General features: G+C 32.1%; 2 protein-coding genes across 4 annotated transcripts in view; both read left to right on the top strand.

The window, feature by feature from the left end:
* The first annotated feature begins 2,127 nt into the window (after positions 1 to 2,127).
* Positions 2,128 to 2,865, top strand: LOC128681048 (uncharacterized). Its single transcript, XM_053764590.1, has one exon. The coding sequence runs from the start codon at positions 2,128 to 2,130 to the stop codon at positions 2,863 to 2,865; it is 738 nt and encodes a 245-aa protein (XP_053620565.1).
* A 6,631-nt stretch (positions 2,866 to 9,496) lies between these two features.
* LOC128681141 (irregular chiasm C-roughest protein-like) overlaps positions 9,497 to 17,962 on the top strand; it is a 76,144-nt gene continuing 67,678 nt past the window's right edge. For 2 of the 3 annotated variants that reach the window (XM_053764786.1, XM_053764785.1), the window contains exons 1-2: positions 9,497 to 9,797; positions 15,817 to 15,850. In XM_053764786.1, the coding sequence (XP_053620761.1) occupies positions 15,841 to 15,850 (10 nt within the window). In that variant the 5' untranslated portion in view covers positions 9,497 to 9,797; positions 15,817 to 15,840. The remainder of the gene's footprint in view (positions 9,798 to 15,816; positions 15,851 to 17,962) is intronic. The other variant, XM_053764787.1, reaches the window with a different exon arrangement.

Here is a 17,962-nt window from a genome sequence, read left to right as displayed (position 1 = left end):
TTTACACTTGTATCTAAATAAATATCTAAAAATAACTTAATATAACTTAAATGAGTTGTTTCAAAGACTAGAGCCTAAGAGCGGCCAATTTGAGGGCTTTGGCCCATTTATTTTTAATTGAGGAATTTGACGTTTGTCTATTAGCTAATACTTTTTTAATTTGCGTAATTATATTTGGACAAAGGTGCGAAAATGACATGATCTTCTCAACTGACTGAAAACAAGGGATTGTAAGTTAATATAAGTTTGATTTCGTAATATTTATATCCCGAAATAAATAAACAACTCATGTTTTTCAACCTTTGAATCTTGCAAAAATCGGCTCTGTTCACCCCGTAAAAGGTAATAATTATGATAAATATTCCATACTAATATAAAAAAAAAGATTTGTATTTTTGTTTGTAATGAATAACTCAAAAACTACTGGACAGGTTTTTAATGAAATTTGGAACAAATATTGACGAAACCTTTAGGTATAACATAGGCCACTTTTTTATGGTTTTACGCGAGCGAAGCCGGATTGGACCTCTAGTTTCGTTATATATTTTTGTAGCAGATGGTTAATAATACTTCCGGAAATCGGCGTCGAATTGCGAAAGTAATTTAGACTTTTGAACAAAAGAACAATTCTAAAGTTTGAAGGCAACGTACGACCCTTGAGACAACGAGACCCCTTTTAATTCAGCTTTGTAAGTAGGGGAAAGCTACCCTTTAGTAAGTACTTTAACCAAGTACTTATTACACACAGGTTATACAAGTTTTTATGAACAAGTACCGACCTTAATTAGCCAAGGTGGAATGTGATACTTTAGCTTGGAAATAAGCATTATTCAGAATTTTCTTGGACCTGGTGCCTAAACACTATATATGAAGCGCGGTCCCATTGTTCCGTCATGCTCTGTTGCGTCGAGGTACCGCGTTGCCGTTCCGTAATGCTCTTTTGTTTAAAGGGCTGTTTAGTTAGAATGACAATGCATTGTTATGATAAGCATGACCCGTTACTGCATGTAGGAACTGCAACAACTCTAGAAACCGTTTACTGCGCGGACTTGATTTATTGTCACTCATTCAATGCAATTGAACCTCTCTGACAACAAGAAAATTTAGTGTCAAAAAAGACGTGATTTAAAAAAAAACTCATTCTACTTATTAATATTATAAATGCAAAAGTTTATGAGGGTGTATGTGTGTATGTATATTTGTTTCTTTTTTACACAAAATCTGGACTGGACCGAATATGAAATTTGGTACACAAAATAACACACATACGTGTGTTATTCCAGTTTATTCTACCCGTTTTTATCTCGAAATTCCCACAAGAGCGATGTCTCGGCACGTAGCTAGTTTTAAAAATAATTAACAATGTTTTACGGAACCCTGAGAGTATTACAAAACATAGATTAACAGAGATGGGCATCTACCCGGTAAAAACCTGAGACTTGGTTAAATTCCCATTTATTACTATATTTACCCACCCGTTTTGAATTTATACCGGGTATAAATTAAAATCAGTTTAAAAAACGGGTTTCAACAGATAATTTGATATTTATGTTAAATAGAATTTGGTTTCCCAACTAAATAACCGAAATTGATAAATATATATATACTTCCAAAATACAGTATTTAAAAGAGTATTTATTTTAAACATGTTGATGGAAAATTTCTTTTGACCTGCTTTTTCGAAACAATTTTGTATTTGTTTCCATGGAAAGTGAACAGAACCGTAATATAAAATGTCTATGAATAAAATTCCGGGGTAAAAATTTAAATCTATATATATGTAATTTAAAATATTGTATTTTGACAGATATATAGTTCTTATTAAATAAAGAAACCAAACGTTATACTGGTTTTTTGAGTAAAACCGTCATCGTTTAACATATCCAGACATTTCGTTATCAGTAGAACAAAAGAACATTAACAATAGTGCTGTCTCTGTCTCATCTCTTTGTCGGGTAAGTTGGAAAGTGGTGGGGATAGTTGAGTTGATGTTGTTAAGAGGTTACAGGTTCGCCATTTTGTTTTGCATGCACCACGCATCGGTTGTGTTATTATGTACCAGGTACCTAATTTTTAAACTAGAAGGAAACCAATAATATACACAATGTCTTTCCTATATTTAAAGACATGAAGTCAAAATTAGAGTTCATTTTACCGAAAGTTACAATAATTAGCAACGCAGACAAGAAAAAAAATTTTAATGCAGTCGATAAAAGAACGAAAGACTGTATAAAACCTATACATTTAGCGGCTTATCTTTTGGACCCCAAAACTCAAGGGTTAATCTTGAATGACGACGAAGACCTGCAAGCAATGGAATTTATAGAAACAATGGCCCAAACCCAGAATATAAATGTTATGACAGATTTAGCCAATTACAAGGCCAGAGATGGATTTTGGAGAAAGCGATTTCTTTGGGAAAAAGTCGAAAATATAACTCCTATTACATGGTGGAAGGGACTTTGTTCATCTAAAAACTTAAGTAAAATAGCAGTACGTATTTTAACTGCACCATGTACATCTGCGGCCACAGAGCGATCCTTTAGCAAGCATGGTCATATTAATTCTAAAAAAAGAAATCGCTTAACTACCGAAAGAGCAGCTAAACTTACTTTCGCTTCTTATAACTGGGATCTGCTTCACAAATACAATGAAACCGTGCGATCTGAAGCCAGTGACTCTCCTGGTCCATGGACTCCAGATTACGATCAAAACACTGAACAAACAGGTAGTGAAGACGAAAGCTTGGACGAAAGTCACTATAACTCCACTAGAGTAGATAATGCCTTAATAATAAGATCACCAGAATATAATATAGAATCTTTTGACTGTGGTAGTAGTAATAGTAGCAGTAATGAAGACTGACATAGATATAATGGGTATTTTAAATTTGATTCAGATTTTATTTTATATGTCTAAAACAGTGCCATATCAACCTACTAAATTAGTTCTATTAGAGGAGATATATGTTAGTATTGTTGATATGTTGTTAATATTATTGATTATATTTTAAATGTCAAAAAGAAGACTGTGATTTGATTTTGATGTGTGTGATATTACAAGATTTATAGTAATTATGTGTATGTTTATGCGGTAAATGGATATTTGTGATTATTTGTTTTTATTATTACTATGCATATTGCATTTTTACTTTAAAACTAAAATCGAAATATTTTTTATAGTAAACATTTACTTGCTTTAGATTGTTGGTATTGTGTTATATATCTATATCCTATAAAAATCGTGCATCCCAAAAATTAAAAAAGTGTGACATAATATTTGTTGATAAGTACAAATTTTATTGGAATATATATTTTATAGAAATATTTATGATGATTAAAGAGTATATAATATATATATTTGTTCGTTTCATTCTAAATATAAATCTTATATTGAATGGCAAAAGGTTAAGCCAATAAAGTAATATCTTACTAATTTTTAAAGGCAATATTCAATTCTTACCCGGTATTTTTAATGAAAACCTGGTATAAATGGGTATTTTTTAATTTTTACCCTTTCTACTGGTATTTATCACTTTTTACCTACCCAATATTTACCCACCTGCCCATCTCTTACGTATGACGACATTACAAAAAGTTGAAAACGTAGCAGGTTCGATCACCAGCAGTGACGGGCACAAAGACGGTGAAAAACTTGATCTTATGCGGTTAAGCAAGGTCAGTAACTGTACAGTATATCGCGAGATTGCAGATAAAACTGATTAAAATTGATTAAAGTATGCAAACACATGTCTTAAACGCCACATTATGACATTCTCTACCATTCAATGGTACAGAGTGCCATATTATGGCGTTAAGTGCACCTTTTGTACATAAATCTTGTAATTGGATGCAACAAAGTCTTAAAATAAATAAATAAAAATCTCAGAGAGAGGGTTACAGCGTTTTTTCTCTCATACTCGGTTGCAGGCGGGCCTTGGTTGAGGGTAAAAAATGAACTTTGACATTTTAACACAAACTTAATTAAATACAAATAAATAAAATTTCGCTTGATGTTAATTTTAAAATACATTTTTAAATTATATAATGTTATTTTCCCGTTGCCAATACCGAAATATTTTTTTGAATAATTTTTCTTGTAATAATTAGTCTTGGCCTTAAGATTTTACTTTAACTTTGTGTTCTAGAGACATAAAATAATGAAAAGTCTACGTACAAGAAATGAAGTAATTTTCGTCCAAGAGAATTAAAAATAAACTATTTTATTTTTATTGTTTTATGTGTAAACTTTTGACGTACAACATCAGCAACTGGATCGAATCGAGCAGTTTGATCAGCGGGTGACAATGACTAAGCAGTAAGAGTGTGTTCCCATTGTTCATTCGCGCTCCGTTGCGGCGCCGCATTACGTTGCAGCTTCGACGTGCTCCGTTCTATAGGTTTTGACATCGACGTGCGTCGAAACTTCGTACAATTTCTACCGTCCGTCGACGGAAGTCAACGTGACGGAGCGCTACTGAACAATGGCGACGAGCTCTTAGGCAACCAAGTATCATTCACAATCAAGTGGGGGGAAGTGATGATAGGCTGCCGGGCGTTTTTCATTCAATGCCGTTTTAGATTTGTCCGAGGCCCTGTCTATTCCATATTTTTAACCCCCGACGCAAAAAGAGGGGAGTTATATTTGACCGCTAAGTGTGTCTGTCTGTATGTCTGTTTGTGTACGTGGCACCGTAGCTCATCAACGGGTGAACCTATTTGGATGCGCGGTGTTTTTTATTTGATAGATAATTTTTACGCGGTGGTTCTTAGATATGTTTCATTAAAATTGGTTCAAAAGTTGTAGGGAAATGAATATTAAAATTAGGGGGTATTTTTAATTTGTCCAACAAATAAACTTGTTATTTTCGTTGAGACTGACGACTAAGACTGAATATAACTTTTGTGAACACTATAAAACATAACAGTGTGCAGGTTTCCTCACGATATTTTCCTGAAGCAAGCGGTGGTCTATGAAACTATCTCCATTTCAATGATAAATATGATTTTGAAATGATTTTTATGCTGTACAGCATTCGCGCGAATTTCTTTGATTTTCACCCCCTATTATAGTGATTTGGGAATTGATTTTGAAAAAAAAATTGCCTATTTCAACGCATCGGCTGCATTTGTATCAGCCATCAGCAAAACAAATGCTCGAGATAAGTTTGCTGTTTGACTTAAAGATAAAGAAAAAAAAACTAATTGTGCCATAAAGTAACAAAAAGGCTATATGTTACCCAGAAGAGTAACAGCTAATTTTCAGCTGACACCTTTGAGGTAGCTCGGATGAGAACTGAGGTAGTGATGAATGTAACAGATTCTTAGGTTAATAATAGATAGTTACAAATGCAAGTTACAGAAAATTAAATAATAGAAAAAAACACTTCGCGAGTGCCGGCAGAAGTGAAAACTTGAATATTAACGTGGTGCATTTTTGACTTGTTACGAATTTTCCTGACGCGAGTTTAACATTTGTTACCCATCACAAAAAGTGCACAACGCCGCTAAAGAAGTTTTCACTTTTCAATAAAATAAATATCTAAATTATCCGATACAAAGTGTAAACGAAATTAATAAATTTAAATAACATTTGCTCAACAGATTTTCTCTAATAGATCAAAGTGAAAATGAGCAAGCTTCATTTTATTCGAGTGAAGTCCGAACAACTCTTTGTTTTGTATGTTATTATTTTGTTGTGTTTTGAAGCACTTGTAAAGCCAACTAGTTGAAAACGCGAGAGTCGATTGATGTTTCGTACGATTTAAATTTTGTATTTTCGAATCGTTATAATGTCGAATGATTTGATTAGCTTTCAAGTAAAAAAAAATGGTTTTACATTATGTACTCGCAGGATGTCGTCAACCTAAATGCCATAACTGTCAATTCGTTATTTTCAGTGTGTCTCTAATCAAAAATAGCGCTTGGTGACTGAAAACATAAAAATATATTAAATAGTAAGTTTTGAATGCATTGCTTTTTTCTTTTCAAATAGGTAGAGAGAGAAGCGAACACGCTGGACCCTCAAAAGGCCCTATCAACTATTGGCCTATCTATAATCTACCGACAATCGTATATTAGAATACCAAAACTTCATTAAGAGTAAATTGAAGAGTGAATTGATTATTTGAAGAAAAAGTGACCGAAAAGGTATGAATGGGCCTAAGTCATGTAGCGAAGTGTGGAAAGAGGCAGGATTAAGGGAACAGATGGCTTTAACCTTTTTGTTGGGAATGCGGCCCGTAAATGAGGCGATTGCCAGGGCCGCACTTAGGCCGGTAATAGGTCCGGAAGGTGCGGAAATTGTTGATCGCATATAAATTGAAAGCGTTTGCGTTTTTCCCCTTTGGATTTTTTGTTTGTGTTTTTGTTGAAAATTGAGAATTTGGTGAGATAAGATCGTTTATTATGCGTCACTTCCAAAGCTTAAAATGAGTCTTCGTAATTATTAGCTGGGAGTGAATGATTTTAGCATTAAATACTATTTGATCAAATCAAATCAGAAACTAGACCTTTAAGGCAAAACTATTAGCTAACTATCATTTTGGAACGACCACTGCTGAGAAAAAATGCCGAAAGGAACTCATTTAAACAGTGCAGGTCCCTAACATGCCGGAATGGCTTACCTTTGTTTCTATTATTATTTATTTACTTGGAAGATAAAAGACATAATATTTGGAAAAACACGTGGAAATTGATACATAAAATCATAAAACTCAACATGCCTTGCCATAGAATGGTGTGCAAATATAGTTACAGTCGTTGCTATACATACTTAAGTAAACAAAAAAAAAAACAATTTAAATACGATAAACACGAATGCTTCTGAATTTAATTGACCATAAAATTAAACTTCAAACAAATCATTAATTTTATAATAACACTTGCAAATTAAAAAAGTTTTAATTCAGGAAATTAAGGAATAATAAAGTTTAATAAATATATCATAATACAAGTGACTTCTGAAATAAAACATAAGGTCTTTGTTGGTAGACGTCTTTAGGGTAAACTGTACAGTGTAATTTGTTGGGCCGCTTCTTCTTCATCTGCGCTTTGGAAGTCGGCGGTAGATTAAAAGTCAATTTTGCCATCAATAAGTGATGTATACCATCCTAAGTTAAATAAAGAAATTTGAACAGTTTCGCTGTTCGTATTCATTTTCATATGATTTTTAAATGTAAATATAAAAGAATATTTAACTCCTTCAATATAATTAGTTATCTCTTATAGCGAGGTAACAAACGAGGTTTTTAATCCGTTTATTCTATACGTTTGTACTCTAACTGTCGATAATAATGTTTAAGTGTACCTACTTAACAATCGCGCACATGGTATGGCATAATTGGTACAAAATGCCAGACTGTGCGATCTTTTTTTTTGTTTTTGCGTCAACATTGTAACATAATTACCACAGATTTACAATAATTACTAACTATTGTACATTTTTACATTATTTTTTTAGTGCTTCTTATAGTTACTAGGCTAAGATATATTTACATATCGATAAACACATTTTTTTCTAAATTGAGAGAATATATTTAAACTTTCATCATACAAATTTAACAATATCTATGTACAGCCGATCTCAGGTTGGGCTGTCCATTATGGATTTTTATCCGGAAGTAAAAGCGACGACTATTGCAATGAGTTTTGATAGCTTGATGTGTTGTTGACTATACATAAACAACTAATGATATATTTATATACAACTGTCATGTGTACATAAAATGAGGCAGGAAACAGAGCTCCGTAACGACTACTCGAGTTTTACAAGGTTTTAGCTCTCGACAACTTCAAACAACCTAAGCTTGCTAGATAGATTAATAAAGTAGTTATTGCTTTGTTATCAAAACTAAATGTGTGTGTAGGTATAATTTTAAGTTCAATCGGTTAACGATATCAGCTTCAAAATCGAGTAATACAGTGTAAGTTGAATAAGGGTGAATTTCACGAGCGTTTGAACGCGGCGTGTAGCGTTTCATTAGTGTCAGACACTATTTTTGAATACAGTTTTTTTTAATTAAGCAATAATTTATAAAATTAATATTGTACCAGTACTTTACTTATTTATAAAATAGGATAATTAAATTGATTACTGTGTATGGTACAATTTATTAAACACTAATGAGAGTCCGCGGCGGAGTTTAAAACGCTCGTGAAACTCACCCATAAACGCTTGTAATTATCCTAAGTCCGTATCTGTCATTACTTGACTCCCATATCATTCTCGGGGGAGAAACAAATTATGTCAATGTTGTGACACAGCTGATAGTGTCAAAACTGTCAAACATATGTTTATCTTTCTGGTCCACTCGTATCCATGAGTGTTATTGAGAAACACTCTCTTAGTTAATTATGGCATAATTTGATAAAAACTTAACAAACCAATCAATCATTACTACATTTTTTTGTTCTTGAGCAATCGAATCGAAGTGTTGTTTGAAGTGGTGCCATCTGTGTTCATTCGGAAAAAACTGAGCAGCGTGGTTTTTGCTTGCCTTTTTTTTGTTTAGGTACCAAACCAATTTGTGTAGGTACTTGCATAATTAATTGTGAAGTTCGTTTAGCGCACCAATCACATGGCACCTAATGCAAGCATGCAATGGTTCCATTTAGAGCACCAGCCAGTATTGTGCTCTAGTAGGAAAAAATATTTCTCAAATAAATAAGGAATAAATTAAATATGAAAAATACTGACTGGTGTTCGAAACAGAATCATAAGGTGTGAATTGAATTGGTAAAGTTTATTTTTTAAGTTTAATTTTATTTTTTAAATTAAGTTGCCTGGGTCTTGTCTGCGTAGAACTTACTGTTCAATATATTAGGGCCCTAAGTGGCTTTAATTAAATCTAATAAAATTTACATAAGACTTGTAAGTGAACGCACTTAATCTTTTTGAATTAGACTATTATAAATTCAAATTTCATTATATACTCGTAGATGGCAAGCATATTTTAAAGAGAGAAACTGACACACCCTGTATTTCACTTGAAATTGACTTCTTCTTCTGTCACATTAAAATGTACATTTCTGTCCCTTCTCTCGTTTCCTGTTTCTAATTTTAGTATACCTATCGTAATAATGACCTGAGAGATGAATGAGATTTGTAATATCACACAAACATATAGAAATGCTATTATTATATTCGTTACCATTGATTTAGAATGTAAAAATCATATTCTTTTTATGTTAAATTAAAAATTATAAGTTGCTCATATATTTAATAAATATAATTTTGAATGGTTTTAAAAAACATAGCTTTTATAACCAACGCGTTAATACGATCCATTATCTATCATAATCATACATTTATCATAGGAATGGAGAAAGTTATACCATATTTTATATCACAGTAAACATTACAAATAAATTACCAATATGTTAAAAATCAAGCACAAAATTCAAAAACGTCAAGAGAATTTCAATTTAAATTTAGAACATATTTCGCCCTCTGTGCGTAGGGCGGTATCGTTTTCCTGACAGTAACCTGCCAGGCTTCGCGCCTCGCGGTCGTTCACGTTGATTGAATTCGAAAATCGAACGACGCTTGTTTGTTTTTTAATCGGACGTTGTTTGTTTTTTTTTCTTTTAAATTTTGCATCTGTGCAAAACGTTAACAGTGTTTTCAGCCAGTGTGATTGGGATTGTTTGAACTCTGTTTATATTATTGTGCAGATTTATTGTGGGCAATAACATTTGTTTATTTTTAAAACATTGTGCATATTAGTGCGTAATATGGGACAATATTTATGGAATATATTTGAATTTGAATTTGGAATTTCTAATGCTTAGCAAATGGTAAGTGAATTGATCTTTAGACTTTAAACATCAACTTTTTAAATATTTTTTTTAAATCAAGTTTTATTAATTTTTGGCATAGCTTTACATGACATTGCTATTTAATTTACTTTTACGTTTGTTTTGTTTGAATATTTTGTTTATGGTTTTCTTTATTTTCACTTGTTTGTAGATAAGGTAAGATTTCGTGTCAATGTGTCAATGTATTATTATATAAAAATATATTTATTAATTATATATTTAAATATATATGTACCTACCTATTTACCAATATAAGTAATAATAAAAAAAGTAATTTATAAGTCAAGCTAAATTTGAAAATAAAATACTAAGTTGTAACGATAAAATTAATTACTTAATTGTTATTCATTTACTAATTACCTACAGTTTGATTAATATCACTTAATTGACCTTTATTAACGAATTTCCCTCAGTTAAAATAGGTGACTATGGAAATTTTAATATAACAAAGTACCTGATTTACAAATTAGGAGCAACTTAATTAAGTAGCAGCTTTTATAATTTAATTAAAAGTTAAAATTTGATAATTAATCTATTCCTCTTATTCACAAAATGTTGAACCATACTTTTAACCAAAATATTTTTATTCACTTTACTTTATTTGACATTGACAGAACGAGACAAAACTACCAACCTAAAGTATTTACGCTAACTTTTTACAAGCTTTTATTTAACTTGCAATGTAATGTTCTTGCAATAACTATGTACGTTCGGGTGGAATCTTGCAAATCATTTTTGAAGCAGATATTTTCAACCGGTTGAGCTGAAATTTTGTAAACAAATCCAGTTTGAATGATAATGCACTATTGTGATAAGCATACCTTAAGGGTACGGTAAAAGGTATATATACTTTTTCATAATCGTTAGAGAGATCTTTTATGTACATATATGTACATAAAAAGTTTATTTGCAAGTTATTAACTCTTGATTACAAAATATAAGCATATTGTAATCTTGATTACAATATGCTGTTTAAAATTTTTTGCTTAGAATGGATTAGGCCCAGTAAGTATTTTATTTCCGAAAATGTCGCATAGCTATGCTTATCTCCGTTTTATAACCGTTTCCCCTGATGAAATAAATAAATAAAATAAATATATTAGGACAAATCACACAGATTGAGCTAACCCCAAAGTAAGTTCGAGACTTGTGTTATGGGATACTAACTCAACGATACTATATTTTATAAACATCCAAGACCCGGTCAATCAGAAAAAGATAATTTTCCATCATGACCCGACCGGGGATCGAACCCGGGACCTCTCGGTTCATTGGTAAGAACTTTACAACTGCGCCACCGAGGTCGACTTTTACAATATTCACGTAATAAATAAATTAAAAGTATGACAAATAATAAAAATAATCCCTGTGTAGGTCTAATTTCAGAATAAAGGTTTGAATTAGACCAACATAAAATATTGATTTCAAATAAGAACTGACACACCACCTGGCAACCTATAAAAATTAAAACGAAATCATCCTTGACTTTTTTTTCTTAAAACTGGTTCGGATTCTGTTCCATGGGAATAAAGTTACGGAGCCGGCCAACAGGTGTAACGCTACTGTTTTTTTTGTTGTCCGATTTTGTTTACAGCCACATTTTTTCAGCGATGTACGATTTTATTAATGGCCTAGCATTTTACTTATGTTAATGAATACTATATATTTTTTACAGTTTAAAAAGACTTAATTAAAAATGTAAATAGAGAGACCATAACTTACGCGTGACTAACACGTAACGTTTTGTTCGTTTTTTACCAATTTTCGACCCGGTGTGACGAGATTTCGTCACAACTCATTTTTGTTTAGTCACAGTTGTTTTTTCAAAGGCTCTGTTTGAACATCGATCTTGTATCGAAATAATTAAGAATTAAAATTTAAAGTCTTGAAAAACATGTCTGATGCCTCTAGGCTACTTGTATGAAATCTGACACCAGAATTACCTATAATTCGCACGTAAGAAACCATGACTCAGTAGATTGTACTTAAGCGAACATCTTCAAGCTATCACGTCGGTATTGGACAAGTATTATAAATTTGTTAGCAATTATTATTTATTGATACTGGCAACATAACATTTTAATGTTAAGCGATTATTCGAAATTAGTTTTGAAATATTTTAAATCCTATTTATTTGTTTTTAATTATCTGTGATACGCCCCCTAGAGGCGGTTATAGGTAAATTAATGCGGACACGCCTTAAGATAATTTAACTGTAGATGGAATATCATCTTTATTACAACTTGAATTCTTATTCAATATTTAGCATGCGTGATCCTACTATCAACGGTTATAAAAACTTTAATACATTTTAGAATTTCTTACATTTTGTAAACTGTATATGGTGTTGATGTAACTGGCAACATTATAATAATAAAAACCCAGGCAGTAAAGAAAAAAGCATGATGTTATTTTCAATTTATTAAAAAAAATATATATAATAATGATACATTTTTTGATTCGATTCGTTTTCGAACATGGAAGAGTTTTGAATATTATTCCTATGATTATTTCCATCGAAACACATGGATTTTGCGGATTAAAAGTCATAGCACAGTGTACCGCACCGCTCCCACCCGGCAAGATGACATTCATAGAAAAATATACTTTAAATCGTCGTCTGTAGACATATTTTACATTGACAACCCGAGACCTAGCAGTGAGCAGTCCGCTATTTTGTTGTCATTGTAAAGTCTACATAGTACGCTTTGAAGCTCAATTTCCAATGAACGTCATTTTTCTGGGTAGGAGCGGTGCGGTACAACTGTGCTATAACCCTTAAACTGAAGAACTCGATATGACAGCTGCTACTTAATTCATTCACTCGACGGTCGACTTGATCTGGCTAGGAATCTGAGAACATGTGGTTTCATTACTGCGTTTCGCCTTTGTTTTAGCGGAGGAGTAAGCCTAGCTATGACCTCTCCCTGATAGTAAAGTAGCTAGTAGCAAAAGTACATAAACCGTAAAATTGTCCCAGACTCTTTTAAATGTATGGATACATTTTGGGAATCCCCCGTTTGTGATTAGCCATTATCCAATTTCATCAATTAGTACTTACCTATAATTAAACATATGTTTACAATCTCACACTTAAAAAATAAACACGAAAATTATACTAACTAGGTTACATGCCTAATTAGTTTCCAGTAATTATGTTAAAATCTGAGTTTGAACGTTTACCAAACATCCGTCAGTGTCTTTTACTTATTGTTGAACGGAAATAACAGACAGACGGACAGTGATTCGAAAACAAATGGGTGTTTAAAAATAAATTCGTATATATGGCTCCCGTCTGCAATCGTACTTACACGAATTAAACTAAAATAAAGTTAACTGAAATACTACAGTTAAACTGACTTTGTGACGTGTGATTCCGCCCTAGAATAGGGCGGAATATGTCATCAATATTTATATCTATATGTGTTGAAATTATTTTTTGTACTTTCATGCCGATACAAGATTAAAATAGTTTAAACAAAAAGTATCGTAAATTTCCGGTTTTAATCGATATAAAAACTTCAGTTTTTTTTTTGTTGTTTTTATAACGTTATTTTATCTAGCCCTAAAACGAAAAATACAAATTATTATAACTTTATTTATACACGTACTTCAATCGCTAACCGGATAAATAAAGAAAATGATTGACCAGCTATTCTTAGAAATCAAAATGGTGGGGGGTTGACGGCACAATAGCTTCTGTGATAGAAAAATAACCGCAGGTAGGTAATTATGGTTCCCTGAACGTTTTTTGTGGTGGATTCCGACTACTGTTTTTAGGTAAAAGATCTGATACGGATCTATTGTGTGAGAGTCGATGATTTTTTCGATGAGACTGAGATTTGATAGGCAATGTGGTTCCGCACCAGTTTCTATGAATTCAAGAATTAAAATACTTTTTTTTAGTTTTTTTTATGTTAAAATGGTTGTTGCCCGCGGCTTCGCACGACGCTTTAATTATCTAAATAATAATTTATAAAGAAAAAAATATATACAAAATACTTTCAGAGATTCAAATAAATCTATAGCAAAAACAATATATTTTTTTTGCTCTCTCACACAATTTGAAGATTATTTTATTTTATTATTTTATTAATTTATTTTATGTCTTAGCGAAAATTAAAAAATATTTCAAGAAATTATTCCACACCATACTTAATAAATTTATGTAGAAAGTATCATAGTTTTCTATTGTTTATGTATAATGTAATCACATTTGACTAAATCGAAACCGGTGGCCACTAAATTCCTAAATTCCTGTGACCACGTTGTATTTTTAGACACCACATTCCTCATCATTCATAAAACGGTTTTTTTTTTATTGCTAAATATAAAATATATTTTTAAATTGTTGTTGCATTTCAAATAGGTGTACTCACTAAATTGTGATGTATTATATATAGTCAAAAAGCTACAGTTCCCTGAAAGAGAAAGCACAGAAAGCTTATCCTTATATAAACAAAAAGTTCGTTTAAACTTTTCAGAAGCTCAGAACAAATTATTGTTTCCTCTTGTAAACTCACAAGATTTCTTCGTAAATAATTAGCTTTCACATTATGTCTATTTGCCATTAAATAATAAAATGTCAGCTTTATAATTTTTATTTCGTCATATTTTCAACACTTTTTTTATATTAAACTAACGAGAATAATAAAAATCATTTAAAAAAAATTATAAATTTAAAATTCTTAATGAAAAATGTCCCGCAGTTTGTTGTCCCGTAGAAACGTAGGTACAGAAAAGCTAGCATAGTTAATTTTAATATTGCTACGTTAAATCAATATTTTTTTCTTTGTGCTAAGAATTCAATTGACGCCTCGACCAACTTTTAGTGCAAAAGACTAATTGATAATATTAAAATTTATAGAACTCATTTTTTTAAACAAGGATAAATATGATACTGATACATGGTACGATTGCATATTGTCACAGTAGCAATTCGACACCGCACCAGATTTCATGATGTAATGAATATTGTACACTGAAATTCGATCTTGCGCAGGTGTTTTACAAGTCGTATGGTATGCAATTTTTGTGGCCACACGCATCTCACAATTGCGTCTACGGTTACCTTTATCTCTGACGAAATATATATATATATATATTACAAAATTGTGGTATATATATATATATATATATATATAACCACAATTTTTTAATCAGCTATCGAAAGGTTGAAAATGAAAGTTTATACGAAAAATATTTCACTGCGGTAAAAGCCGCAAGCAAAGATCTAATTAAAGATGATACTTATAGATTAATAAATAAACTAATTAACAAGATCGGGTAATGACATCTTCGATGAGCAAACCAGTACTCGTGTAAGAAAGCGTTGCGACAAGTTCAAAAACCTGTAGTACCACTGAGTACCACTGACAGTTTTTGTATCGAACCTGTAGAATGTCGATAGTCGCTATGCTGGATGCGACGGGATCGTCCGTTTTCGTAGGGCTGGCCTTAGGATAATATTTGGATAATAATCAAATGTTTCAACGATAAGTGCTCATGTTTTTGGCAAAATATTTTTTTCTTTCTTTTAATGGCTACGAAAATAAATGAAAAGTATGTTTTTTTAACTTCGTGGTCGGAGATAGCGGTTGTAGCCTGTTTCTAAGTATACACTGTATACTTAGAACACGTGATGAGGAGCGAAGAGAATCATTTACTAAGGAAAGCTTTAAGTAGGAAGGTACACGGATATAGAGGATGAGGAAGACCTAGGAAGAGATGGATGGATTGTGTCAGGGAGGATGTGAGGTTGCTGGGGGTGGATACAAATATAGAAATAGATAGAGAATTGTTGAGGGAACAGACAATTTGGGCCGACCTCAGATGATGGGACAGGGTAAGGCAAACGAAGACTCTGTAATTTCAGATCTTGTGCCTAAGTTTAAAAAGCTAACTACTTTCAACATTGGGAACATTGTAAATTATTATTGCAGATCATATTCATACTAATATTTTAATGTGAAAGCCTGTCTGTCTGTTTCGCTTTCAGGGCTAAACCGCTGGACCGATTTTAATGAATTTTGGTATGTATGTAGTTAAGACCTACATTCAAATACAGACTACTTATTTTTCGAATATCATCCCTCAAAATTGTGTGAAAATTAAGGCGGGCGGAGCGCGTCCTATGTATTTTAAAAAATATTAAAATGAAAAATTGACATAAGTACTTAGATTTTGCGATATTAAAAACAAAGTTTGAAGTCTTTGACTGTCATAAAACATTTTGGGCAATACTCTTTCATCTGAGCATTTTCCGGTTACATCCTGTGCCGCTAAGCGTCGGAGCCCAGTGTCCGATAAATAAACCATACTATACATACACATTCACACACACGCAGGCAACGAAGCGAGCTTAGCTGTAGACCATTTATTTTCTTTCACGTTCAAAGAAAATAGAAAATGTAAGATCACAGCCCTATGAACTCGCGTAAACCTAGGTTTATCCTAATGGATACGTATTGCTTGTGGGAACCCTAGTGCGGTTTAATGGACGGATATTTTTAAATACTCACGTAATTCACTCACGTCTATTGGTTGAAGGTTTTTTTACACGCTTTTATTTAACTTGCAACTTATGTCCCTACGTCTGTTCGGTGGTTCAATTTTGAAGCCGATATCATCAACCGATTGAGCTGAAATTTTGTAATTTGTTGATAAGCAACGGTTTACTGCGCGAACATGATTTTTTTTGGCACATGTTGAATACAATAAAATCTTGTGTCAAAAATGGCATTTTAAAATAACTTATTTATTTATTAGGTTGTTAGTATTTATCCGCCAATTAGTACAGTCGAAGACAAGTGTGGGTTGCTCCAGTCAACTTTGACCTGACGTTTAGATACAAAATGGCGTACATTGCGTTATTTGCGTACGTAAAAGTTAACGTCAAAATTGACGGTGCAACCCACCCTAAATAAATTGAACAAAAACAAACACACATTGCATAACCAATGGCATTGAAGAATAATAAAATTCTCTGAAAATACTTTACAATCTTCTTACCATACAATTTTATATGTCAGCCTTTAAATAATCATCAAAGTAAAGTGCACTCTACCACATTGTTTTAAAGTATCTTCTAGCACTACAATTCCAGTCATCTAATATTCTAACCACGATTTCCTCGGAACATATACAAGCGTACTACCCGCATAGAGACAGTGTGGTTTAAAATAACTGTGGTTTAACCGAGGAATGCTTCTACGATTGCAGAATTTACTCTTCACTTAATATGATTATTCTCAACTTACTCCGGTTCAACTAAACTGGTTAAAATTAATCCAGTTTGCTGCTGTGTATTAGTGAGTGGTTATGTCAGTGTCATGGAGGTAAAATTATTTATTTTTACTCTGTGGAAATATTACTGGCTGATTTTACTGTATTTATGTTTGATATTTCCATGTGACAGTTCCACGTGCCAGCTAAGTTATTGGTTATAAAGTTTATAAAAACTTTTAATACAATAGGGAAAATGACAAGGTCAAAAAAATTATAAAAAATATATATGCTCCAGATAAAAAAGATGTCTATTATAATAATTCATAGATTGTATGCTGCTCGATAAAATATGTATATAAATATATATATATATATATAAATAAATAAACTAAACCATCGTAAAAATTTAAAGTTTGAAACAAAGTCATGACCATTGTCTTGTCGAACAAACTTTTTTTTGCTTAGATATTATACTCAATCGTGACGTCACGATATTCTAATCATTTGACGAGCCCAAAAATGTGTGATTTTATTTTTATCTCTTCAAAGTATTGTCATGTATTGTATGACGAAAGGGCTTTCGAATTGTTATCAAAAATAAGTCATCTACTCTATTATATTTAAACATTTTCTCTTCACTTACCGAAAATCTAAAACAAATCTTCAATTTTCATTAACTAATCAACTTTACACTAGGTAAGCTTGTTGATAAATAATTATTAGCTTTGTATTATTTGATTCTCATTAAAGTTCAGAATATGGTATTTGTCTTGTCTAATTGATAAGAAAGTAGGTCGAACAAAAACGTGTGAAACACAACAGAACCCTACAGATTGAAGTGAATGGTACCTGATCCAAAGGGCAGTGGCAGACCTTTAGGATATTTCGTGTAGGCGTGATATGGGAGTGCCTCTGAT

The sequence above is a fragment of the Plodia interpunctella genome, chromosome 26 (genome assembly GCF_027563975.2).
Source record: "Plodia interpunctella isolate USDA-ARS_2022_Savannah chromosome 26, ilPloInte3.2, whole genome shotgun sequence".
NCBI classification, from domain to species: Eukaryota; Metazoa; Arthropoda; class Insecta; order Lepidoptera; family Pyralidae; genus Plodia; species Plodia interpunctella.
This window is presented reverse-complemented; position numbering and strand designations above follow the sequence as displayed.

Excerpts from the sequence above, each read along its gene's own strand:
- LOC128681048 (XM_053764590.1), top strand. The coding sequence starts at position 2,128 with ATGAAGTCAAAATTAGAGTTCATTTTACCGAAAGTTACAATAATTAGC.